Source organism: Xyrauchen texanus, chromosome 5 (assembly GCF_025860055.1).
Source record: "Xyrauchen texanus isolate HMW12.3.18 chromosome 5, RBS_HiC_50CHRs, whole genome shotgun sequence".
In the NCBI taxonomy this organism is placed as follows: domain Eukaryota; kingdom Metazoa; phylum Chordata; class Actinopteri; order Cypriniformes; family Catostomidae; genus Xyrauchen; species Xyrauchen texanus.
The window spans coordinates 19334687-19362409 of NC_068280.1; the positions used below are offsets into that span (position 1 = coordinate 19334687).

The window sequence follows — 27723 nt, forward strand, 5'->3', positions numbered from 1 at the left end:
AGTGAGGGGGCAGCTGGGTCTTAATCTGCCTCATGACGAGCCTCTCGAAGCACTTCATGATGATGGGTGTAAGTGCGACGGGACGGTAGTCGTTGAGGCAGGACACTGAAGACTTCTTTGGCATGGGGATGATGGTGGTGGCCTTGAAGCACGTTGGAACGACGGCGCTGCTCAGAGAGATGTTGAAGATGTCGGTAAGAACATCTGCTAGCTGGTCTGCACATCCTCTGAGCACTCTGCCAGGAATGTTGTCTGGTCCAGCAGCCTTCCGTGGGTTGACTCTACGTAGAGTTTTCCTCACATTTGCCGTGGTAAGACAGAGCACCTGGTCGTTGGGAGGAGGGGTGGACTTCCTCGCCATCACGTCGTTCTGCACTTCAAACCGAGCGTAGAAGTCGTTCAGCGCATCTGGAAGGGAGGCATCTTTGTCACAGGCAACTGATGTTGTCCTGTAGTTGGTGATGGCCTGGATGCCCTGCCACATGCGCCGCGTGTCACTGCTGTCCTGGAAGTGACTGTGGATTCTCTGGGCGTGCGCGCTTTGCCTCTCTGATTGCCCGTGACAGTTTGGCCCTAGCTGTTCTTAGGGCTGCCTTATCACCTGCTCTGAAGGCGGAGTCTCGGGACCTCAGCAGCGTGCGCACCTCCGCAGTCATCCACGGCTTCTGGTTGGAGCGTGTGGTGATGGTCTTGGAGAAAGTGACATCATCAATGCACTTGCTGATGTAGCTGGTCACTGATGCTGTGTATTCCTCCAAGTTGGTAGAATCGCCATATGTTGCAGCCTCCCTGAACATGTGCCAGTCAGTACACTCAAAACAGTCCTGAAGAGCAGAGATGGCTCCTGCTGGCCAGGTTTTCACCTGCTTCTGAAGCGGTTTTGTGCGTCTGACTAGCGGTCTGTATGCTGGAATTAACATAACAGAGATGTGGTCTGAGTAGCCGAGGTGGGGCGGGGCTCTGCCCGGCAGCGCCTGGGATGTTTGTGTAAACAAGATCAAGCTGCGTTCAGCCCTCTCATTGCAAAGTCCACATACTGATGGAATTTAGGGAGCACTGTCTTGAGATTTGCATGGTTGAAATCTCCGGCGACAATGAACAGTCCGTCGGGGTGAGCGTTCTGCAGTTCGCTCATAGCCCCATACAGTTCACAGAGCACTTCCTTAGCGTTAGCGCTGGGGGGAATGTAAACTCCGGTTATGCAAACAGTGGTGAATTCCCGTGGTAGATAAAAAGGTCTGCATCTAACAGTCACAAGCTCCAACAGCGATGAACAGTAACTAGAGACTAGCATAGAGTTCTTGCACCATTCCGTGTTGATGTAAACACACAAGCCACCACCGCGAGTCTTACCGCAGAGAGCTGTATTTCTGTCGTCATGAAACAAGGCGAGCCCGTCTAGCTGAATGGCGGCATCCGGAACTCTGTCGCTGAGCCACGTCTCCGTGAAAACAAAGACGCAGCAGTCTCTAAACTCACGCTGCGTAGCCTGCTGGAGTCGGATATAGTCCAGTTTATTGTCCAGGGAGCAAACATTTGAGAGCAGGATAGACGGGAGAGCCGGCCGGCTAGGGTTTGTTTATAGCCTAGCATGGACCCCCGCCCTCTTTCGCGCTTACGCTTTCGCGACACCGCTTACGACGTCCTCTCCCCGGCCACCGGCATCAGGCGACGCCGAGGGCTGGAGGCCTGGTCTCCGCAGCAAGCCGAGTACGCGTAGCGCCTCCTGCAGGTCATCATGCAGCTTGGTTTTTGCATGAGTCTTATATTTCAGTAGTGTCTGGCGATGGTAGACACGAACAACGGTTGCTCCGATGTCCATGTGTTGCAAAAGTCGGGCTTTTTTAACAAAAATAGCACCATTGTGGATCCGGAGTGGCCGCTGCGTGCTACCGCGCCGCCATCTTGGATGAAAAACCAAAGAAGTTGAGTGCACGTGCTCAGCATCATATCCAGAGGTTGTCTTTGGGAAATAGATGTATGAGTGCTGCCAGCATTGTTGCAGAGGTTGAAGGGGTCAGCCTATCAAAGGGTGAAGGTGATGGACTGGCCAAGCATGTCTCCAGACCTAAACCCTATTGAGCATCTGTGGGGCATTCTCAAACGGAAGGTGGAGGAGCACAAGGTCTCTAACATCCACCAGCTCCGTGATGTCATCATGGAGGAGTGGAAGAGGACTCCAGTGGCAACCTGTGAAGCTCTGGTGAACTCCATGACCAAGAGGGTTAAAGCAGTGCTGGAAAATAATGGTGGCCACAAAAAATATTGACACTTTGGGCCCAATTTGGACATTTTAACTTGAGTTATTTAGACTGTCACTCCTTTCCTAAAACAAAACCCCACAAAATCTGGGTTACAGTCAGTGTGGAGTAAGTTACTCAAAAATGTAATCCACTACAAATGACTCATTACTTCTCTAAAGATTTTAATCAAGTTACTTTGATTACTTTATGGGGAAAGTAATCACATTAAACAATTAATTTCCTTTAAAAAAAAAAAAAATTCACAGAATAAGCTTGATCAGTGATTTTAAAATAATGTTGTTTTCCCTTTAGCAGTCACAGAAACAGATGAACGTATGAACATGTTTTAAATTATTTAACTAACATTATTTTAGAAATGTGTGATCCAAGTGATGTACTTCAAAGTAATAAACTGATTACAATCATTTAAAATGTAATTTATTGCAATCATTTTTGACTAATTAGATTACAGCCAACACTGGTTATAGTATGCCACTTTACATTTACATTTTACATTTATGCATTTGGCAGACGCTTTTATCCAAAGCGACTTACAGTGCACTTATTACAGGGACAATCCCCCCGGAGCAACCTGGAGTTAAGTGCCTTGCTCAAGGGCCCAACAGTGGCATCTTGGTGGTGCTGGGGCTTGAACCCCCAACCTTCTGGTCAGTAACCCTGAGCCTCAACCACTGAGCCACCACTGCCTACAGTGCCACTAATTGCCACTTACAATTAACTTTAAAATTCAAATAAATGTAATTAATTTGAAACATGAAATTAAGGAGGAAAGACTTTTCTGTGGTGGTACTGACCATATCAGCAGGTGAAGTTAGCACTTCTTCAAGCAGATACACAGACATATGAGCAGCACAAGGGCCACACAGCTGGCAGAAATGAGAATGACATGGGGGTTCCTAGCTGCAACAAAAAATGCAGATATTTATAAATATATATTTTTATATATATTATAAATAATTATATATATACATATATATATACACACACACACTCACAGGTGGCCAAAAGTTTGGAATAATGTACAGATTTTTCTCTTATGGAAAGGAATTGGTACTGGCATTCAACTGATCACAACGTATAGTCAGGACATTAATAACGTGAAAAATTACTATTACAATTTACAAAACATTTTCAGACTTTCTTAAACTACTTCAAAGGGTTCTCATCAAATCTTCCATGTGCACCAATGACATGCTTTGCAGATCCTTGACATTCTAGCTGTCTGTTTGTCCAGATACTCCAGTGACAATTCACCCCATGCTTCCTGTAGCGCTTGCCATAGATGTGGCTATCTTGTCGGGCACTTCTCGCACCTTACAGTCCAGCTGATCCCTCAGAAGCTCATTGGTGTTATGATCCATAACACTCTTTTCCAATTATCTGTTGTCCAATGTCTGTGTTTCTTTGCTTTGCATTTGTTTTTCAAAAGTGGCTTTTACTTTGCAGTTCTTCCCATAAAGCCCTCTTTACTGCTGAACATGAAACTGGTGTTGAGCGGATAGAATTCAATAAAGCTGTCAGCTGAGGACATGTGAGGCGTCTATTTATCAAACAACAGTCTCTGATGTACTTATCCTCTTGTTTAGTTGTACATCTGGCATTCTACATCTCTTTCTGTCCTTGTTAGAGCCAGTTGTCCTTTGTCTTTGACTGTAGTGTACACCTTTGCATGAAATCTTGTTTTTTTTGGGCAATTTCAAGCATTTTATTGCCTTCATTCCTCAAAACAATGATTGACTGATGAGTTTCTAGAGAAAGATGTTTCTTTTTTGCAACTTTTGACCTAATATCTATCTATCTATCTATCTATCTATCTATCTATCTATCTATCTATCTATATATATATATATATAGTCTATTGTATACTGTGGCAAACAAAAACAACGTTAAGCTTCATTTAACAAACCAAATAGCTTTCAATTGTGTTTGATATAATTTGATTTTCTATTACCAAATTAGCAGTTTAGCATGATTCCTCAAGGATAAAGTGTTGGAGTAATGGCTGTTGGAAATGGGGTCTGTCTAGATTTGATCAAAAATTACTTTTTTCAAATAGTGATGGTGATGTTTTTCACATGCAGTAATGTGTCATTCAACTGATCATAAAGTATAGTCAGGTGACTAAACTTTGTGATCAGTTGAATGACACATTGGGGAATTAAAGTACCTTCTAAAACAGCAAAATCTGTACATTATTCCAAACTTTTGACCGCCAAATAATATATATATAGTATGCAATAGACTGGCATGTCTACACAGCTATCTCTAGAAACTCATCAGTCAATCATTGTTTTGAAGAATAAAGGTTATACAATGTTTGAAATTGCCCAAAAAACTGAAGATTTCATACAAAGGTGTACACTACAGTCTTCAAAGACAAAGGACAACTGGCTCTAGCAAGGACTTTGTCATGTTCTCTGTTGTCTTTTGTTTTTGTGCTTTTATTTTGAAGTTTAGTTTAGTTCCTGTTTGGTTTTTGTAGTCCTTTGTAGTTTCATTTTATGATTTGTTTTCCCCTGATTAGTTCTCCTTCCATGATTATTTCCCCAGGTGTTCCTTATTCCCTTGTTTGTTCCTTTTTGTATATAAGCCCTTTTAGTGTCTTTGTTTCCTTGTTAGTTCTTGCATGTTTTTGGATGCTCTGTGCCAGGTCTCTCTTGTTTTGCTTCCCTCTGAGTTTTTCTTTGTTTTTTGGAATAAAACTGCTGCATATAGATCCTCATTCTCTGCCTGCTTCATCACAGAAGAACTAACCACCATTATGGATCTAGCAGCTGTCAGAATTCTCCTCCTCAGGCAAGAGGACCGTCCAGTTGAGGATCACGTTCGTGAGTTCTTAGATCTGGCAAATTTAGTTGACTACCCAGAATTTTCCTTGGTGGTTTTCTTCAGAGCAGGTCTCTGTAGTTCACTAAAGGAGCTGTTGCCTCCGGCAGAACCTCACTGGACGCTCCTCGAGTTTGTGGAGGAGACTCTACGAGTGAGCGGCTCACCGTTCACTGTGGGTGTAACATCTCCTCCCACTGAGGTCACCTCCCAGACTTCCATGGCTCGTCCCCCCATGCCTGCCACGGCCAACGAGCCCACGCCTGCCATGGCCACCGAGCCAGCGTTGCCAGCTCCATTCGCTCGGAGGAGGAGGAGAAGAGGAAAGGCTTCTGCTCCCCAGTCTCCGCCTGCCACGGTCAGCGAGCCAGAGCCTACGCCTGCCACGGTCAGCGAGCCGGCGCCTGCAGCCTCGACCGTCCCAGAGCCGGCGCCTGCAGCCTCGACCGTCCCAGCGCCGGCAGCCATGACCATCCAAGGCTCCGCTTCTCAAGCCTCGCGAGCCTCCCGGGGCTCCGCCTCGCGAGCCTCCCGGGGCTCCGCCTCGCGAGCCTCCCGGGGCTCCGCCTCTCAAGTCTCTCAAGTCTCGCGAGCCTCCCAGGGCTCCGCCTCTCAAGTCTCGCGAGCCTCCCAGGGCTCCGCCTCTCGAGCCTCCCAGGGCTCCGCCTCTCGAGCCTCCCAGGGCTCCGCCTCTCGAGCCTCCCAGGGCTCCGCCTTCCAGGGCTCCGCCTCGCGAGCCTTCCAGGGCTCCACCTCTCGAGCCTCCTAGGGCTCCGCTCAAGTCACTCGAGTCGTCCAGGGCTCCGCCTCCTGAGCCACCCAGGGCTCCGCCTCCCAGGGCTCCCCTTGAGCCTCCCATGCCTTCAATTCCTGAGCCTTCCACGGCTCCATCGCCTACGGCTCCGCCTCCAGAACCTTCCAGGGCTCCGCCTCCCAGGGCTCCACCCCTCGAGCCTCCCATGGCTTCAATTCCTGAGCCTTCCACGGCTCCATCGCCTACGGCTCTGCCTCCAGAGCTTTCCACGGCTCTACCTCCCAGGGCTCCGCCTCTCGAGCCTCCCAAAACTTCGCCCCTCGAACCTTCAATGCCTCCGCCTCCCAGGGCTCCGCCTCTCGAGCCTCCCAGGGCTCCACCTCTCGAGCCTCCCAGGGCTCCGCCTCCCAGGGCTCCGCCCCTCGAGCCTCCCAGGGCTTCCATTCCTGAGCCCTCCACAGCTCCGCCTCCAGGGCCTTCCATGGTTCCGCCTCCTGACCCGGCCCCTGTCCTGTGGCCTCCTCCCAGGCCCCCTGACCCAGTCCCTGTCCTGTGGCCTCCTCCCAGGCCTCCTGACCCGGTCCCCGTCCTGTGGCCTCCTCCCAGGCCCCCTGACCCTGTTCCCGACCTGTGGCCTCCTCCCAGGCCTCCTGACCCGGTCCCTGTCCTGTGGCCTCCTCCCAGGCCCCCTGACCCTGTCTCTATCATGTTGCCTCCTCCCAGGCCCCCTGACCCTGTTCCCATCCTGTGGCCTCCTCCCAGGCCCCCTGACCCGGTCCCCATCCTGTGGCCTCCTCCCAGGCCCCCTGACCCAGGCCCCCTGACCCAGTCCCCCTCCTGTGGCCTCCTCCCAGGCCCCCTAACCCAGTCCCCGTCCTGTGGCCTCCTTCCAGGCCCCCTGACCCAGTCCCCATCCTGTGGACTGCCTGTTTGCCCCCTGTGCCCCCTTGGACTGCCTATTTGCCCCCTTGGACAATTTGTTTTTTGTTTTTCTTGGGGGGTTTTTTGTTGTTGCTTTTTTGGAGCGTCTGGAATCCGCTCCTTAAAGCGGGGGCTCTGTCATGTTCTCTGTTGTCTTTTGTTTTTTGTTTTTGTGCTTTTATTTTGAAGTTTAGTTTAGTTCCTGTTTGGTATTTGTAGTCCTTTTGTAGTTTCATTTTATGATTGGTTTTCCCCTGATTAGTTCTCCTTCCCTGATTATTTCCCCAGGTGTTCCTTATTCCCTTGTTTGTTCCTTTTTGTATATAAGCCCTTTTAGTTTCTTTGTTTCCTTGTTAGTTCTTGCATGTTTTTGGATGCTCTGTGCCAGGTCTCTCTTGTTTTGCTTCCCTCTGAGTTTTTCTTTGTTTTTTGGAATAAAACTGCTGCATATAGATCCTCATTCTCTGCCTGCTTCATCACAGACAGAAAGAGATGTGGAAGGCCAGATTTACAACAAAACAAGAGGATAAGTACATCAGGGTCTTAAGTTTGAGAAATAGACACCTCAAATTCCCTCAGCTGACAGCTTCATTGAATTCTACCTGCTAAACACCAGTTTCATGTACAACAGTAAAGAGAAGTCTCAGGGGTGCAGGCCTTATGGAACAATTGCAAAAAAAAAAAAAAAAAAAAAGCCACTTTTGAAACAGAAAAACAAAAATAAAAGGTTAGAGTAGGCAAAGATATTGCCCAGACATTGGACAACAGATAATTTGAAAAAAGTGTTATGGATCTTATCCCCATTGAGCTTTTCTGGGATCCACAAGACTGCAAGGTGCGTGGGGTACCTGGACAAACTGACAGCTAGAATGCAAAGGATCTGCAATGCTATCATTGGTGCACATGGAGCATTTTGAGAACTCTTTGAAGTAGTTTAAGAAGTTCTGAAATTTTTTTTCATATCGTAATAGTGATTTTTAATGTTATTAATGTCCTGACTATATATTGTGATCAGTTGAATGCCAAATTTGGTGAATAAAAGCACCAATTTCTTTCCATAAGAGCAAGATCTGTACATATCTTTTTGCCACCTGTGTGTGTGTGTGTGTGTATGTGTGTGTGTGTATATATATATATATATATATATATATATATGGCATTAAATAATGGAAGAACAAGGGTAATGAGACAATTTAACAAATGCACTGTTTAAGTGGTGGTTCAGACCAAATGCATTCTTGCCCAAAATATGTTTTGACACAGCACAATGAACAGGCATCTCAATACACATTTTTCCCCTGTATAAGTTTAGTTTAACTTGACACTGTGTCAAGAAAATGTTTTTAGATAGTGTCAGTGAGATATGGTGCAAAGGTCAAAGACCTTCAAACATAGAATAGAATACAGACACAAAAACACACTGGTGTGAATGGCCCCTAAAACTGCAAAAGCACAGAAAAAGCATAACACTGAATCGTCAAACCTTTCTTCAAAAATATCAGATGCATTTTTACATTACCAAGTTTTACTCACATTTGTTCAGAAAGATAGAGATGGCCGACCCAAGGCCCTGATGATGAACTTCACATTTTACAAGTTCATCATCCAGTAGTTCAGCCTGAATTTGAATGGAACTGACCACCATTGTGGTGCCGTCCCCTAGCTGGTATAATGTTGTCACAGCAGGCCCCAGTGTTTGGTTATGACCCTCAACATTCCAAGAGATCTCTGCTGCAGGACGTGACACAGCTGTGCAGTTGGCCTCAACAATGTCCTGTGATATGGTGATGTAACTGGCCTCAGGTTTGGGTAAAACTAGAAAAAGGACAATAAGTTCATTAAATATTTGAGTAGGACATTATCATTATGTTCTTTTAAAGATAATGTAAGTTTTTCAATGTTAAAATACTTTCTCCTATCCTAGCTTTATGCAGAGGCCAACCTGACTATAATAAAAAAACATGATCCCAGAGGCTCTACGGCATAAAAACACTGCTCTGTTTGTTGAGCGTCCCATCCTGTCCAGTCCAAAACACCACTGGCTCAACTAATGGTGTAAGTTTGGGGCAAGATCTGACCAATTGCAGATGGAGGGAGTATGCATGAAAGCTGTATGAAAACGATGTTTATTTTTGCAATTCCGTTTTGTGATGCTGGAGGAACAGAAATTACACACTTCAGCTTTAACTGTAAGAGATTTAGCATAGCAGTATTTCAGAATTTGCATAAATCAATTAAATAAATAAATAATACTCATTAAATATGGGTCAATATTAAACATAACAATAGGTGACAATTTGATATGTAAAAAAAACTGCTGTTGTGATGGGAAATAAATCAACTGTCAGAGCGTGCTAAAGGCGAAAAAAAAAAAGGAAAAGCTAGTTAACAAAATTCCCACCACTTTTGATAGAAATTTAGCAATTTGTAGTATCTGCAGTAACTGAAACTTACTGTAGACAAGTAGATAAACTACAGCGCTTTTATACTACTTTGTGCTGTTCTTTCATTAAAAACGTCTATATTAATAGTCTTAGCTTTAAACTGTCTAATTTCAAGTAGTTAAATAGTAAAGTTTCCTAACACTTCATGAATTTACCTTTACTGTTTTTATTTTGTGTTGAATTGTGTTGTGAATTCAGTTACTTACACTTACTGTTTAAAACAGAAATTGACCCCAAAACAAAATATGCAAATATGCTTTATAGCTGCAGCTCCAAAACCGACATAAAAAACAAAGAAACAGACTACAGTTTGCAAGTGCACATGGGGACAAAGATCTTTCTTTTTTTTATTTTTTATTTTTAAACAAAAATTTTACTGTTTGGCCATAATGACCATCGTTATGTTTGGAGGAAAAAGGGTGAGGCTTGCAAGCCAAAGAAAACCATCCCAACTGTGAAGCAAAGGGGTGGCAGCATCATGTTGTGGGGGTGCTTTGCTGCAGGAGGCACTGGTGCATTTCACAAAATAGATGTCATTATGAGGAAAATTATGTGGATATATTGAAGTAACATCTCAAAAGATCAGTCAGGAAGTTAAAGCTAGGTTGCAAATGGGTCTTCCATATAGACAATGACCCCAAGCATGCCTCCAAAGTTGTGGCAAAATGGCTTAAGGACAACAAAGTTAAGGTATTGGAGTGACAATCACAAAGTCCTGACCTCAGTCCGATAGAAAATTTGTGGTCAGAACTGAAAAAGTGTGTGCGAGTAAGGTCTACTCAAAACATTTAACCCAAGTTAAACTATTTAAAGGCAATGCTACCAAATACTAACAAAGTGTATGTAAACTTCTGACCCACTGTGATGAAAGAAAGAAAAGCTGAAATAAATAATTCTCTCTACTATTATTCTGACATTTCACATTCTTAAAATAAAGTAGTGATCCTAACTGACCTAAGACAGGGAATGTTTTCTATGATTAAATATCAGGAATTGTGAAGAGTTTAAATGTATTTGGCTATGGTGTATGTAAACTTCTGACTTCAACTGTGTATATATATATATATACACATACACACACATACACACACACACACACATACATACATATATATATATACACTGTATATACACACAAACACACTGTATATAAATAACCATTGGCTTCTTAAAAACACTTTCAAGGTGGATAATTTTTTATATATATCAATACTTGGGTTTCTGAGGGTTAAAAGCATAAAGAGGTAAGTAAAGGTCTGGGTATCCTTAATTTTACCATTTAAAGTACATTCTTTTGAGCATGAGTGAACACGAACATGTTTGACGCATGTGACAGTTTTTTGATACTGTTATAGTAGTCAACGGCAGGCACATGCATCAAAGATTCGCACAGATGTGCATGTCGAGTAAATCTGGGACTGTGCTGATGAAGAAATTTGCGTCACACATATGTAAGGTTGTGCTCGGCAACGTGGACAACCGAAGTATCAAATTAATGCTTCTTACATACTCTTGCTTGCACTTCTCTTTGTTTTAATGTTAATGGGAGCTTCATCAGCTAGCCTAAAGACAGCACTTGTGTTACGTTGATAACAAGCCATCAGACGTTGGTCATGTCTGCTACAGACTCCATCAAAGAGGGACTCTATGACATAAGTCAGATAAAACAGAAAGAGACAACCCATGACAAAAAGAGGGATGAGTGAGGCTCTGTCCACTTTTTAGGCTGTGTGAGGTTTTTGGTGACAGCAGCCAGACTGTTTGGGAAACATCAATGGAGGGAAAGCAGACATGAGTAGAGCTCTGTTCTAGAGGAACAGAGACTCAGTAATAGCACTGGCTCTCATCCCAATCTGTCCCCTAAACTACAGTTACAGCCAAGCATAATAACCAGTGTCAACTTTAACGGATTGTGAGCTTTCTTCCCAAGAATGTTTTTAGCTTGCAACAAAAGGGGTGTTTTGAACCAATTTAACAACATAGACACTAATATCACAATTGCAGATCAGTTGCATAAGATAAAGAATGTAGCACTTTCTCTTATACTTATCTCAGAATAATGTATTGTGGTAAGCCATTGCGCTCTAGTTGGATGACCGGGAACGTTGTCATGTGCCTTATGCAGGGGCCCACTAAGTCCTTTATGGTGTATTTGTTTTTACTATCATGGTGAGTACATTCCACAGACATTTTTATCAAAAAAATAAGCTGTTGATTTAACATATTAATTCAGTGCGATTAATTATATAAAAAAAATTACGTGTTTAAAAACAATTAATCATTCCCCTGGAACGTAATAAGGGATATTCCTATCATTGGAGCACTTCAATCTTGAAGTACCACATTCATGTTTTCAGTAAGGGGCAGTAAGCACAACTCCAGCTGTACAGGTAATGCACAAATCTGCAGGCAACAAACCATGCTTACAGCAGACAGCACAAAATCTGGGCAGAACACAACTCTGAAATCATGTGTCTCAAGATTTATTTTTTAAATTTCAAACCACATTTAACTTGACACAAAAATCCTAAAAAACCCTAAAATGCTCCGTTTATGATGCAAAGCAATCAAAGTGTAATGGTCCCAAAATGTCACCGGCCACATGTCTACATAGACACGTCCTTAGAAAACCCCCTATTATAAGTGTACCTCATACAGGGGTACGTTTCCCAAAATAATCGTTAGCCAACTATGGTCGCAAGTTCCATCATTTCCAACATAGTTGAACGATTTGGTGTTTCCCAAAACCGTAGTTCCAACGAACATTCTCAAACAGTGTCGCAAAATTGTGTGGTTGGAACAACAGCTCGCCTTTCACTTCACAGGGGCTTCTATGTCTTTTATTCCATATATACATGTTATTCTATCAAGTCATTGACCACATTTACATGCACTAAAGAAAACGGCTTATTCCGGGTTTTTTGCAGAAAGCAGCGTTCTGGTACATCACGCAAATTAAATGGATTAAATGCTTCTGTTGGAGAACACGCCTTTATAGGTTTCAGAAGAGTGCACATGTGCTCAAGTGCATTGAGAGTATCCCGAAATCTATTGGAAATAGAAAACCTAATATTGCAACGCATTCTGTTTAATTTACATAGTGCGTGAAGCTTTCGTGTCTTTAGCAGTTTTCACACTTTAAACAGCTTTCTTGAGTATTTGTATATGAGCTATTATAATTTGATATCTGCAGAAATTATAACTCTACCCCCGTGTTTACATAATTAATGACAGTTCTGTATTTTTAAACCAACAGTCATGACTAGCTAGTTAATTTATCCAAGGAAGCATCATAGCAGTGAGTTACGTATTTGTATGGGAAACACACCCCAAATCGACAAATACAATGTGAACTGTCGAACAATGATGGACTTATGTATAATGACATAAACTAGCAATATATTGCCTTGTAAAGCCACTTTTTGTATTGCTTAAGCAATGCTATACTTTTCAACCAAAATTATGCACATTGAACCCACTTTATATTAGGTGTCATTAATTACTATGTACTTTTTGATGCAATGTTCTTATTATATAAATAAGTGTTGTTGCATTGTAAACTTTACCCCCAACCCAACCCTTACTCTAAACTACCCATAAACCTACCTGTAGCTCAACCTCAGTAGCAGCAAATGTGAATTTTGTGAGAATTTTGCTGAACAATATATAGTTACTCAACAAATACATTGTATGCATTTTCATGTTAGTACATAGTAGTTGAAGACACCTAATATAAACTTGGACCATTATATTTATTTTATATATTATATTAATCATTATTTAAACATGATTATTTATATATTATGATCATTATATATTAAATAACTTTTTTGGGGGGACTTTCTAGACAAATATTTATATTTGTGATTGTCACAGAGATGCTCTCTTTTCCCCTTATTACTCCTTTTAATTAAACACCCCTTCCTCTCTAAAATAAAGACAAACAGGCATTCTTGGATTTATAAACTTTATTTATCTTCAGGATACACCCAGCAAGGTGGAGACGCGCACTGGCGCGTTTGCGCTAGCAAAATTTCACATGGCAGATGTCGCCTCACACACACACACACACACACACACACACACCAGTATGTACCTCAGGCTAGCCTCCTGAACACAAAACTGAACATTCTAGGCTGATGGGGATGTCACATAGTGCATACGTGGCCATGGACCTTGCTGAGGATTATGAAAAAGTCAACAAAAAAAAGTATGTGATTAGTGCAGAGACTTACCGGCAAAGGTTCCGCTCCCCAGAGATTCTGTCAGATGAAACCCCCCATGAGCTCTATGTGTGGCTGAAAGATCTCTTCTCTAAGTGGGTCAAGCCAGATAAGTGCACCGTCCAGCAGATATTTGAACTCTTTATGAGAATGCTTATCCCTTACATGTCACAGAGTCAAGGCTGGCTAAGTAAGTTTTGGCAGGAGGGTGGTCATGCTCAATATAGATTACGCATACAAGGTGACAGAACTAGCAAGCAGGAGGTTAGGTGCTACTATGATGGGGAGATAGGAAACACCTAGGATTTCCCATCTACCCTGCTCTAAAAGCCAAGAATTCAGCCCTCTGTTATGTTACCAAAACATATCCCCCACATACTTTACCCAGTGTCCCGATTCAGAACTGCATTGCAGACACCTTGGTACAAGTATTAATGAATAGTCAGTCCGCCAAGGCACTAATCGATACCAGACAATAGTACAAAACAGCTTTGCTGTGAACATATAGGTATTAGAAGTACCCTACTGCTGAGGTTTATTTAAGAGTGAGTTTATCTGAGAGTGAAGGGTCGACTTTCTTGTTGCCTGGTGCAGTAACTTCCAAGTTGCCCCATAAGGTGGTATTAGGGCAAGATCTTCCAATTCTTAGTGATTTGGTGTCCCAGGTTGAGTCCTGTAATGTTGTGACTAGAGCCCAGAATGCTAGGTCAGTTTTCAAAAAGTTGCCTTTTGCTGCTGTGGACCTTGAGAAGAGCCCAGAAAAGGAACACAAATCTAGAAGAGAAGGTGTAGGGTGAGGTTTGAAGGTAGTAGGGGGCAATCTGAAGAACTTTCCCCTACCAGATGGGTCTTTTAGTGTGACCATCCCGAGGACATAGCCCAGCGGCAGAAAAATTAAGTGACTTTGCAGGGCTGGTTCGAGAAGGTATCTGAGGTGGATGGGGTTAAAAAGCATGCAGTCTCTTAATAGGCAGAGGGAAAATATATACTGAAAAAATATATACTGTGCCAGGTGAAGGGAGATGTAAAAGCCCAAGCGGTCCCTTTGTCAAAGCCGTTTCAGTTGACCTAAAATGTACACCGATATAACAGTGTTGTCAGCTGACACCTGGGAGAGCAGTAACACCAGCACATTTATTGCCATTGCCAATCATTGACACCCCCATTTAGCAGTATTGGCTCGTCTGTTGGTGCTGCGGGGAAGCCGTGCACTTCCAGGATCAGTGCTCAGCAATGGAGGTGGCAACACTGGTCCAGATCCCTGATGCTCAGCAGGACGCCCCAGATTGGGCAGGGGCATATCATATACTGGCGAGTCTAAAATGGGATACATACCACATGTTGGTGGATTCAGGATGTTCTCAAACGTCCATTCACCAATGCTTGGTGCGAGATGGGTCATTGGGCAAAACTCTGCAAATACTTATCACACAAACATGAAACATATGTCTAAAGAAAGCTTAAAATGTCTACTTTTAAATAAAATAATTAAAATCTAAAACAAATATTCTCCTGCAATTTAATCTGTATGAAACACAGTGATGTACAGTTTCTCCTGGCTCAGCTAATTATCCCTAATGTGATCACACCCAAGGGCAGAGGGCGCTATTCATATGGTAATGTGCAGAGATGATCAATGCAAATAGTAAACGCCCCCGACAGTGCCTTAAAAACAAAGTTCATTCACTTTTCTGCATGTTTGAAAGATCGCAAGATACACAGGCGAGGAAACTCCTGTATAGTGACGAAGAGTTTTCCACAGAAGAAGAGCTCTGATGAACGTTTGTATTTTGAAGAGAGACTTGATCCAGCCGAGGTTACAATTTCGGAAGATTAAGTCATTTCGTTTTCATTAGTTGACCTGCTATTTTATATAAACGTACATATTTTACTAGTGGGACTGTTTCCAGACTTGCCAGCCAGGATTCAGAGTACTGACATTTGAAATATGTCATAATAAACAAGTTTTAGTTACATTTTAAATGATGTTTCGGCTAAAGCAGGTATTTAAATTGTATGCTGTATGATATAAATATGATATGTAATATGATATAAAAATAATATGAATGTTTAGATTATATTTTATCTAGTGTTTAAGCTGCCTCATTATCATCAACAGAGATTCTGCTTGGAAATATGTGTTCAGGTTATATTAGTAAAATGCACTTTAAATATGCCCATATTAGAAAATCAGCATATTATAATGATTTGTGAAGGATCGTGTGACCCTGAAGAATGCAGTAATGATGCTGAAAATTCAGCTTTGATCACAAATAGCATTTTACAATATATTCAAATAGAAAACTGTTCTTTTAAATTGTAAAAAGGGTTCACAATATCACTTGTTTTTACTGTATTTTGGATCAAATAAATGCAGCCTTGGTGAGCAGAAGAGACTTCTTTTAAACAGTAGTGTAGGTCTAAAATTAAATAAAGTCTTTATGTAAAGAAAATGTATAGTCAGATTACTTATTTTAATTTTGATCATTAAGTCTCCTCACATTCATTCTCTTTCTGTCACACTCCTCAGAGATAGGCCCCAGTGAGGGTTCTTTGTCTTCTCAGGTGTGAATTACAAATCAATATTAATGATCATTCACACCTCCTCAAAAATGACCTTTTTAACACTAAAAGTGTCTTACAAAAGTTAAATTACTATATTGTTTTGTATGAATGAGTGATCAGGATGGTTTTCACATCGTTTTATAGCAAAAACTCTAGGCTACAAGATCCAGTTCTCAAATGTCTTGTGGACAAATTTTGAGTATGTGTTATATGGCCTTATTTCAGTGACTTACATTTTTTTGTTTTTTCAAAAACCACACAAACGTTATTTTCTCAAAAACACATGTACACACATGTTCCTCACATATTATTGTATCCCAGTTTGTGTTGAATACAGTGTTATCAGACTTTAGCCATTAATATGTTTTTAAGCAACTGAAAAAAGCACAAATGTCAAGGCATGTCAAAATTTGTCCAGGGCCCAAAACACCCTCAGACCCCAGAGGGTTAAGAAAAATCTAAAACATTCACATTAATCTGTTGAAGGAATTCTAGCCCAGGGATGAGCCAGTGAACACACAGCTGTTGGTCGTGCTGTTGAGGAGGAGGAACCAGCAGAACAGTCCTTCCCAATAATCTGCAGACCACAAGCTGTGAATTTTTCCCATCAAGAGCCACCCCAGAGAGACCAATAAAAGCTGTTGTTGTCAGCCAGCCACATTTCAGAATCTGATGGACCAGATTTTGCAGGGCATGAGAGTTTGCAGCAGCTTACCTCGATGAAGTGGTTATATTCAAAGAGACCTGGGAAGACCACAGTCAACACCTGAGAAAGGTCCTGGGGAGGATTAAGGAGGCAGGCCTGACTATCAACCCAAAGAAATGCTCCATAGCCCAGAAGGAGATAAGCTACCTGGGTTTTGTGATTGGTGGAGGATTGATCCGCCCACAGCTGGAGAACGTGGAAGACATCTGCAGCTACCTTCTGCCAGTAGCCAAGAAGCAGGTGAGATTGTTTCTAGGCCTGGTGGGGTGGTACTTCTTTGCTCAGGCTTCTGTCCTTACAGATCTCATGAGGGCCAAGCTCCCAACAAAGTGGTCTGGATGGTGGAGACTCTGTCCTGATTAGCTCAGACTTCCAGAAGTCATCCAACCTGCATACAGATGCCTCAGGAGTAGGACTGTGGGCTGTGTTGCTGCAGGATATGGATGGAGAACGCAGAATAGTGGCATTCCTGAGCCAAAAGCTGATACCAGAGACATGGTACTTGACAGTTAAACAAGATTGTTTGGCCATTAAATGGGCTCTGGATTTGCTCCTGTATTACCTCCTGGGGAGAAAATTTGTGCTGGAAATGGACCATCAGGCGCTGCAGTGGTTGGACCAAATGAAAGACTCCAACACCCAGATTATGAGATGGTAGCTCTCCCTCCAGCCTTACAAGTTCAATGTTTACTGTTGTCTGGAAGGAGTGAACAAGGTGGTGGACTTCCTGTCCATTATCCTAAAGGCTGTAAAAATGCTAACTGTTACTTCAAACCCTGTTATTGATGGGTGGGGGGTGTAACGCAGGACGATACTGACATCTGCAGAAGGGGGGGAATTGTCACGAGCTGCTCTCCATTTCCCGGATTATTCCTTTTCATTAAACACACTTCTCTTTAAAATTAAGAAAAACACATACTTGGATTTATAAACTTTATTTACCATCATGATGCACTCAGCGAGGCAGAGACATGCACTGGCACATTGGTGCTTGTAACCCTTCACGTGGCAGATGCCGTTTCACACTCACATACACAAACATAACAGTGCGTACCTCAGGCTGGCCATCTGAACACAGAACAACTGAACATTCATTCTACATTACTCCAGTGAACTGTTTACCTCTAATTGGACTTGCATACCTGGCGGTGGCCATCATGTTGAACTGGTAAAAAAAAACAGATTTTTTTTTTTTTTTCTCATTTCAACTTTGCTGGAATGCCTCATGGGAATTATGAGATACCAAGTATGGTGAAGAGGGCTCATTTGTGTTTTTAATTATTTGTGCATTGAAAACCAACTTCTCTGCATGTGTTGATTTAAGATAATTGTATATTTATTGTTGGCTCAATATACAGTAGAAGTGAAAATAGTCATATAAACATTGCCTTGTTAATTTTGTTGCCTGGAAGAATGGTAGTGTACAAGATGATAAATATCATCAAGGGGAACTTCTAGTCTAGTCAGACTTTTTTTGTATATATGTAAATATTTTTTTTATCCTCCATTCTCTATTGTGATACAATTGGAACACAATAATTAATTTGAGAAATTAATTCCATGAAATCCCCATTAAATAATCAATTGCACAATAACTGATTTGTTTTGGCCATATGCCCCTAAAAATTAGGTCAACTCTCAAAACAAAGACTTTCTCAAAACACAATTCACCAGTTTCAAGCATGTTCCACTTTGTTTAATATTTTCTGCAAAACTCTACAAAAACCCTAAATTTGCACAGGTTTAACCACATTCTCTTTCAAAAGGAACAAGTACTCTAAATAATTCACTCAAGGCATCATAGCCTGAATTAAGTTAACACATTTCTCCATATGTAAACACTAAGAAGCATAATTGTTCACACACACCAGTCAGAATTTCAGAATTAATAAAAAATTTCTACATGTGATTACGTGCTTTGGAAAATGGGTTCTAATGATGTCTGAAGATATGTAAGGCAGAGTGACAGCAGACAGAGACGGAGGAAGATGATGTTGTTACTGATCATATTTGCTTTACAGTATTCACATCTATCATTTATAGAAACCCACAGAGAAGAAAACAAGTAACCACAGTATCTGAAACTTACTAAAGACAAGTAGATAACCTACAGGGCTTCTATACTGCATTACTGTAGCTTAGTACTGGGTAGTGCATGTTCTGTATCACATGTTCATGATACTTGCTCTAATAATTTGTGAAACTGGATGTATTTTTGCAGAACGTAGTATGATTTTTTTTTTTTTTGTCATCTCAAACATACTGTTTTAAATACAGTACATTCCTTAATTAATGCCAATTTCTCTGTACTTTGACAATTTGTTGTTGTAGAGTCACAAAATGTTCTTTTTGACAGCGATTGTCACTGTGGCAGGGAGGAGGGCGGGGCCGGGTCGTGATCCTACACACCCGGTCCCGTATTAGGCTAATCAAGCCTCCGCGAGGGATAAAGGTCGACTGCAGAGGATCGTCCGGGAGAGAGAGATCATTTACGGACATGTCCGTCATATGTGTGTGTTTGTCTTTTGTTTGAGTTTGGAATTAAAAATATTATTTATATTATTAAACCGGTTCTCGCCTCCTCCTTTCCATTGATCCCTTTACAGTCACCAAGCATCAATTTACAGTACTGTAATGAAGGCTTACTCTCAAATAAACTTTATGAACACTTCCATAGTTTATATACAACTGCCTAACTAAAAAAAAATAAAGGTCGCTGTTTGGATTTAAATAAGCAGATACATAAGAGCCAATGACTGGGTCATTATTACAGTGATTAATATGTTTCAGCTGGCAACAATTATTTCAAATTGTGAAAGAGTGGTGTGATCTTAACCCAGAGATGTTCACGAATCTTTCATCTGAAGTCTGAGTCAAGTCTGGTGTCTTTAACACTGGAGTCCAGTGTTATTTCATTAATTTTAATGTATTTCTTAGTTAACTTATAATGTACTGTTTTTTGTAATAGAGGTGCCACAGCTTCTCACGGTCAGTTCAACAAGGCTCAGAACGCACACCCAAGCAATGCAAAATGACATATGTAACGCAATGTAATGCGATACAGTAAGGTATCATTTTGACAAAAACTTGACAGCTGTTTTAAAAATAATGTACGCGTGCTAATTGCAGACATTAAAATATGGGACAAATCTCTCTTTCTCTCTCTCACACATATACAGGTGTATACACAGAGAAAGAGAGAGGCAGCATCTATACTACGAAAACATTGATAAAATTTATTGTAGCCATGTAGCTACAATAACCAATGTTTGCGACAGTACAATATTAGCCAGCATTGTGTGTTAACTAATGTGGCTAACCTTTGAGAATGTGTTCTTCTTGAAGTTTCTGCTTCTGAGGGCACAACTAAATGTAAGGGTGAGCACAAATGGCACAGCGGGTGACGTCATGTTTCATGGGACTATTATCACACTTCGGGGTTTACGCAGAAATGCATAATTGAATTCAATGATAAGGGTCTGATCGATCATGACACATGGGCAAATGTGAAGCAGATTCTAGTTTAGGTTAAAAGACTTGAGTCGTTTTTTTAAATATTCAAAAGTCCTTTGTGTCGAGTCAAGTCTGACATAATTTTAGATCGAGTCTGAAGTTTGTTAAAATGCGACTTGAGTGCGACTTGAGTCGGAGTCTCTAACTCGACTACCCATCGCTGCCTTAACCCACTGCAAGTCTTTGGGATATGCTGGAGAAGACTTTACGGAGTGGTTCCACTCTCCCGTCATCAATACAAGATCTCAGCAAAAACTTAATGCAACTCTGGATGGAAAAAAATGTTGTGACATTGCATAAAGTTGTCCAATGCAACAACGAATGCATGCCGTAATCAAAGCTAATTGTGATCCAACAAAATATTATAGAATGTAACTTTTTATTTTTTAGCCAGGCAGTGTTATTATGAGCTATAACTGCAAAACATATAGATATTGACCTGCAATATTCTGGCTAGCTCATAGAGGTTTTTGTAGCAGTGTTTAGAATTGATCCCACTGGTTTGTTCTGAGCAGTGCAGTGGTTTGTGTTTTTGTGTCATATGAAATCAGTGTTTAGTTTTGACAGGAGATATGTTTTTGGGTGATATATTTGATTTTGACATGAAAGTTTGATGTTTGTACAAATTGGTGTTTAGTTTTGAAATTGTCTTCATAGTTTAGAGAAAATGGTGAATTGTTTCATGAAATGTGTCTTTGCAAACGAGAAAAACTGTTAAACAAATATTACGTAATAGATTGACAGACATATTAATATAATTTTTTTATATTCCTAATTATACACCTAGCATTAAAGCTAACACACATACAAACCTTTTTAGCATTTTTAGATTTTCATTTAGATATTATTTAGGATGTTTACCAAGACATTTTTCTCATTGGGACCGTTTGTCGATTACCACAATGTAAGAGATTTTAGGTTTTACTATCCTTGTAAGGACATTTGGTCCCCACAATAGCATACACATTCTCTTTTACCAACTATCACTTTCTCCTCTTTTAAAATACACCTTCTCACACACACATACATTTAACAAACTTTGCATGACCTGAAAGGCAAACCCCTGGGTGTAAGTTTGGTGTTTTGCTGTAAAATACCCAAACAACCATTATGGAAAAAGCACATGAATTTACCATTTGAACACGTATTCACACATTGGAAGCACGTGTGAAATGTTCCAAACCCACACAACAATCACGTGTGTTTTGGTGAAGCACATGTAAAAAGAAAAGTAATGGTAAATGTTATTTTATTATAATTCTGTATGATTATAATTCAGTGCTATTGCAAAACATCAGACAGACAGACAGATAGACCTGAACATTTATACAGAAATAAATAATTCAAGCCAAACAATTTAGGGACTATTCAAGTACAGTAAATATCAGTCATTTTAAAATGAAGCAAATGAGTCTGTAAGCTATGTCATCACTGCCATTTGGACTTACCATATACGGAGAGACAAGCCGTTGCGCTCTTAGTGCCTTCTGGATATATGTGGAACTCGCAGGTGTAACAGCCTTCATCCTCTGTCTGAGCCGGGTCTATGGAGAGCTGGGTTTGGCCAAGGGATGGATTTAGAGTTACCCGACCCTGGAAAGGTTTTTCAATGATGGGTCTGGCATTTTTGGCATAAGAAGCAACAGTGGCGGTGTCCCCTTGTTCAGCTGTTTTTTTCCATAAAACCTGCATGACTCGCTTATTGAGAATGTACTTGCATGAAAGGGAAACAGGCTTTCCACTCACAACAGTTGTATTGCCCATCAGCTCCACAATTGCTGGAAAGAATACAAAAACATGTACTAGTTTACATACTCTTTAACCATGTAGACATTAGAGGTATTAGTTCACACACACAAAGGGAAATTCTGTAATAATTGACTCATCCTCATACTGTTTCAAATCCCTATGACTTTATTTCATTGAATGTTAGCCTCAGTCCCCATTCACTGTATGGAAAAAGATACAATGAAAGTGACTGTTGACTGTGGCAAAAATTCTGTTGAACATTTCTTCTGTCCACTGAATAAAAAACGGCTGTTTGGAACATATTGTTTGGAACAACAGGAGGATGCATAACTAAACTCTGTCTTTTCATGTTTGAGTGTAATATCCCTTTAATTTCAGGTAAATATAAGGACTATGTAAGAAATTATAACATAGGTCCATTCCTTTCAGTTTGACCACAGACTCACTCATAAAGCTTTTTTTGTTCTATAACAAACCCAATGAGTTTTTATCTGATATAGACTCTTGGTGTTACTATAATAGTTTGCTGTCAGTTTTTCCAAGTAAGAGAGCTCTGGCAGGAAGGTAAATCAAAACCACTTCCTGTTCGGTCAATACATAAAGGGTTATTTATAACTCTCATCATGGTTTTTCAACTGCCTTGTAAGCATCACTTGATAACCACCAATAACAGCCATTCATCATAAGAACTTTAAGTAGCACCGACTTACTCAGAAGTATTTCCGCTATAAAGTTTTCGTAATCTCATTGATGGGCAACATAACCTATGACCACTATTTCCTTTTCAAATTCATATGGAGGACCATCTCAGTTCAATAAATGAGTGGACATTTTTAGAAAGTTTAAAAGTTATTGTCCAGCCTCACCCTTTAGTGAGATACACGTCCTTCCTTTCTGCTGCCCAGATGGATACACATCAAAAAAACACTGGTAGCAACCCTCTCTGGCTGGCTCAGCTCTGTTGATGGTGATGATGCTGGTGTGAGCATGTTGACCTGCAGCACGTGATGTGAGCTCAACACCATCCACTTTAGTAATGTGGTCATGTTTATCAGGCTGATAGTACAGTATTGTTTTATTTGTCATGTCAAACCACAGCACCTGTTTTAGAACCTCCCCTGTCTCCATGGTTATATTACAGGCCAGTGTGAAGGGAAGCCCAACCCTCACCTGCAGATGTGATGGTGCAATTACCTTACCTACGACATACAGTATATAAACAAACCTCATTAATCGTAAAAGGAGCTGCAGAAGGAAATGCAATGATTACAAAGAAGTTACGTCTAAAGTGGCATATATACCACGGAAATGTGCATACACAGAAATTACAATTGCAGAAATAATCTGTGAAATGAATGCTTTAAATGTGAATTTATGAATACGGAGACATTAAAAAATTATAGACAATTTAAAAGTTTAAGGCTGCACTAATGCTGCATTTAATTGACACATTTAATAGGGAGTGAAGTGGGTCAGAGCTGGCATATTTTATAATGGTATTAAAAGGAATATTCTGGGTTCAATATAAGTGAAGCTCAATCGACAGCATTTACTTCGACAGTGAGACTCTTACAATGAAAGTGAACAGGGCCAATTTTTGGAAGGTTTAAAAAAGGCAGAAATGTGAAGCTTATAATTTTTTTTTAATTCACTTATAAATGTTCTTCTGTTAAAAATATTGCATTATTTGAACTGTAAAGTTGTTTAAATTGTAATTTTTGGTTACAAAAAAAGGTTTTGTGGTTTGTTGACATTACATTGTCATGACAACAAAGTTATAAAATCAGATATATCTTAACACAGAAAAGGTTAGCAAGTAATTTTATCACACCAAAATCATGTTAACACACACACACACACACACACACACATAGTTTACTTTACTTTTGAAACAGTGAGTATTTTATGTTTTACAGACTGGCCCCATTCACTTCCATTGTAAGCGCCTCACTATAACCCAGATTTTTGCTTTTTTTTTTAAAGAAAAGGAGGGGCAAGTCAAAATGTATTTTTGTGGTAATCAATTTATGCTACAAATGCAACCGATTGAGCTTAACTTGTAATGAATACGGACTATTCCGGGTCAGTCAATCTCAAATGGTCCAATACAGGTCATTTTTAAATGTCCTATTTTTTTTTATTATTGTGTAATTACCTCGATATATTGGTATTGCAAAACCACCAGTTTTATTATTCACTTGGTTTAACCACGACAACAATCAAATTTTGGTTATACAGCTGTTTACGAAAACCTCAATATCTCAGCTCATGATGGTCCTAGCTCCTTGGAACATTACAACATGTACATATATAAACATTTTGCACATTCTTGTTCCTTAGACTTATAACTTAAATCCTAATTTAATGCTCAAGATTGATCAAAGTTCCACATTTAAGGTAAATTTATAATGGGGAATGTGCAAGTCTTCATTTTTTTAGGTGTTACTTAGGTAAGTATAGTGTGCATGCAGAACATTTCAGGTTTGAGACTTCTCTTATTTCTTTTTTTATGGGGTGAGGAAGTGCCATTTTAAAAAAAATCACTTTCAGGTTGAATATCTCTGGTGGGGGACCAGAAATTAACCTGAACTTTTCACAGAAATAAGTCCTCTATAGTAGCATTCTGCTGTAAAAATTAAGAGTTTGAGATTCCACTGGTTACAGAGCTAGTAGACATCTGGGGAAAGGCCTCCTTTATTCATGCATTTTGAGAAATTAACAGATGTAATATAAGCATCCAAATAACAAAAACTGATTTCCATTTCAGAAATCAGACAGTAAACTGGGCAGGCACCTTGCAGTTGACAGAGCAACATCAGTGTCACACAGACCTGCAGAGATAGAGCTGACATAGATCCAAACATCTTGACCTGTAAAAAGAGGATTTAACCTTTAAGTAAGCAAAGTAATAAGCCAAACAAACATTCAAGTGAGATGAAGAGTATTTTAAAATACAGGTTTACAGATTATTCTCAGAACATCTCATGCATATTAAAGCAGGCTTTACATTTTCCACAATTACATTACAAGGGATAACCAATGAATCTATTTAAAATTCTGGGAAGGAACTTTGAGGATTCAGTGCACTGTATATGGCATTCACATTGACAGACAAATTGTTTGTTTATGGCATGAAGAAATCTGTTAGCTCTAACCACCTGCATCCTGCCAAGGTTTGTTACATTTTTGGTGCTTTTACAATTATATGCGTAACACCAAACTCCCACTATGTTGCCTAGACTAGCATTAACACAAGGGCTTTTTGAGGAAATAACTGCCTTTTGCTCTTTATACAAACTATATCATTAAAATCACTTGTGGCAAAACTCTGCCAGGAAATCCACAGCAAGTGTGGTGCTAGGGGGCCATTTTTGGGCCATGGCAAATACTTCCAGGCAGCCATACGCCCCTGCTAACCTCAAATGAAAGACCATGTTTAGACCATTTTGTTGCTTTCGTTGTTTATTTTTTCATTGTCATGGACCTGTAAAAAAAAGAACTTTGACTATTTTTAACAATTACTGTAACTTATTTATTTGACCTCAAATGGTAAGAAACTGAAACTGAATTTAAATCATAGTAACAGTTTATAATAACATTCATAACCAAGCCTTTAACAAACATTACAAACATAACTAAACACATCAGTAGTCAATGTAGATTCAAATATGAATTATTAAAATAGCCTATATAAATCAATGTTATGTCATTAACTATTTCAATGTATTCCTACATTAACTAATGATCTATTAGGCACTATCCTATATAATAACAAGCAATATTGGAACAAGACATATGACTCAAGACCCCTGATACCTTCACTCTAATGGAAAAATAAATCAGTGCCATAACAATAAATTAAGGGAAGAATGAACAAGCGAATGAGAACAACTAAACAACTTTTAGAACGAATACATGCACAGTTCGTGTAGCCTATAATTTAAACGTTGCTGGAGATGCTAATAGCTGAATGTCTACTAGAGGATAGATTTTTATTCTTTGTGGGAGGGAAAAACAATTAAATTATTGTTAACTCTTCAGCGTCTCCCAACTTCTATTCACAAACATACAAAAATACAAATAAAGAAGCGTTTTTCACAGAGACTCACCTTGAAGTGCATGGCTGATTTCATAACTGCTGGTGTTGGAAAATCTAGCGTCTCATATTAATTTTGGCAAGATTCGGGATCCAAGTGGAACTGGAAGTGGGGAAGTTGGATCAGCCAATCGTGGGAAGCATAGCAATCAGTGTTGAGAAAGACTTCGGTGACGTTGACGCTTCGGACGTGTGCAATAAACAGAGCAAGTAAACAGCGACATCTAGTGATGTAGAGCTGTCTAATGGTTACAATGTATTTAATATCGTTTTAGTTAGTTCATGATAAACTATTGGTGTTCAATCCAGTTCTGGAGCACAACCAACATGCACATTTAAGGTATATCTCGTTTATTTAGTCGGAGCCTCTCCTAATAAGCTCGTTAGTTGAGTCAGGTGTGTTACTAACATATGGTTCGGTGTAGCCAGGCCCGGATTAAGAATTCAGAGGCCCCTGGGCACAATGTCTTGTAGGGCCCCCCACCCCACCCCACCCACACAATCAAGCTTTTTAATTTTTGGATACTATTTGCTGGTAACACCTATAGCGAGCAACTAGCTGGCATATGCAAGCACATAGTGCCTCACCTTTACCAATCCAGTTATATGAATCAAATTCTTCCATAATTAACACACAAACACGTACACACACCCATTAATGTAGCTTTCCTGTCTGTCTCTCTCTCTTCCTCTCCTGTCCTCTACTCCTCGGCTCTACAGGGGCTGCCGCTCTTTGTCTCTCTCCCCCTCTCCTCTTCCTGTGATGAAAAGGATGCAAACAGTATAGGTCATCTTAACTCAACTTTTTTACTCTTCTTTATACTCTCTCTTTTTTATACTAAAAAAATTCTGCACTTATGTATTTAGCACTTTATTATTCATGGCCCCCAATGGCACTTTGTTTGATGATTGAATGATAGTGAAATGGTAGTAGACACATTACAAGATGCTGTAAGTATTATGGTATAATATTGGTTGCTTACAATACAAATTACAATTGCTGGTGTATGACCTGTCCAACTATTGACAAATGTACTACATGTAAGTCGCTTTGGATAAAAGCATCTGCCAAATGCCCTAAATGTAAATGTAAATCAAATGTAAAATAAAGCAGCTTGTTTTTGTTTTTTTGATAATACTATATTTCATGTAAGTTGATCTCTCTCTCTCTCTCTCTCTCTCTCTCTCTCTCTCACACACACACACACACACACACACACACACACACACACACACACACACACACACACAATACCTCCTCCTCTCCTCAGGGTCTGTCTGTCTGTCTCATGCTCTCCTCCTCTCCTCAGGGGCTGTCTGTCTATCTGTCTGTCTATCTGTCTGTCTTTCTCCTCCTCTCCTCAGGGGCTGTCTGTCTCATCCTCTCCTCCTCTCCTCAGGGGCTGTCTGTCTCATCCTCTCCTCCTCTCCTCAGGGGCTGTCTGTCTCATCCTCTCCTCCTCTCCTCAGGGGCTGTCTGTCTCATCCTCTCCTCCTCTCCTCAGGGGCTGTCTGTCTCATCCTCTCCTCCTCTCCTCAGGGTCTGTCTGTCTGTCTCATGCTCTCCTCCTCTCCTCAGGGGCTGTCTGTCTGTCTGTCTGTTTGTCTTTCTCCTCCTCTCCTCAGGGTCTGTCTGTCTTTCTTTCTCCTCCTCTCCTCACT

At 40.6% G+C, this 27723-nt stretch overlaps 1 protein-coding gene across 1 annotated transcript; it reads right to left on the reverse strand.

Annotated features, from left to right (window-relative positions):
- Positions 1–2567: 2567 nt before the first annotated feature.
- LOC127643500 (OX-2 membrane glycoprotein-like) lies at positions 2568–26194 on the reverse strand. The gene is made up of 6 exons (XM_052126302.1): positions 26075–26194; positions 24760–24835; positions 22832–23164; positions 21665–21994; positions 8299–8580; positions 2568–3164 (listed from the first exon to the last, which is right to left on the reverse strand). Exons 1-6 carry the CDS (start codon positions 26096–26098, stop codon positions 3076–3078), a joined length of 1134 nt encoding a protein of 377 aa, XP_051982262.1. The 5' UTR covers positions 26099–26194; the 3' UTR covers positions 2568–3075.
- Between the last annotated feature and the right edge of the window lie 1529 nt (positions 26195–27723).

Coding starts and splice junctions, on each gene's coding strand:
- LOC127643500 (XM_052126302.1), bottom strand. CDS start 26,098: ATGAAATCAGCCATGCACTTCAAG. Junction 24,836..26,074: donor AATCAGCCATGCACTTCAAG/GTGAGTCTCTGT, acceptor CTCTTTTTACAG/GTCAAGATGTTTGGATCTAT. Junction 23,165..24,759: donor GTTGCTCTGTCAACTGCAAG/GTGCCTGCCCAG, acceptor TGTATGTCGTAG/GTAAGGTAATTGCACCATCA.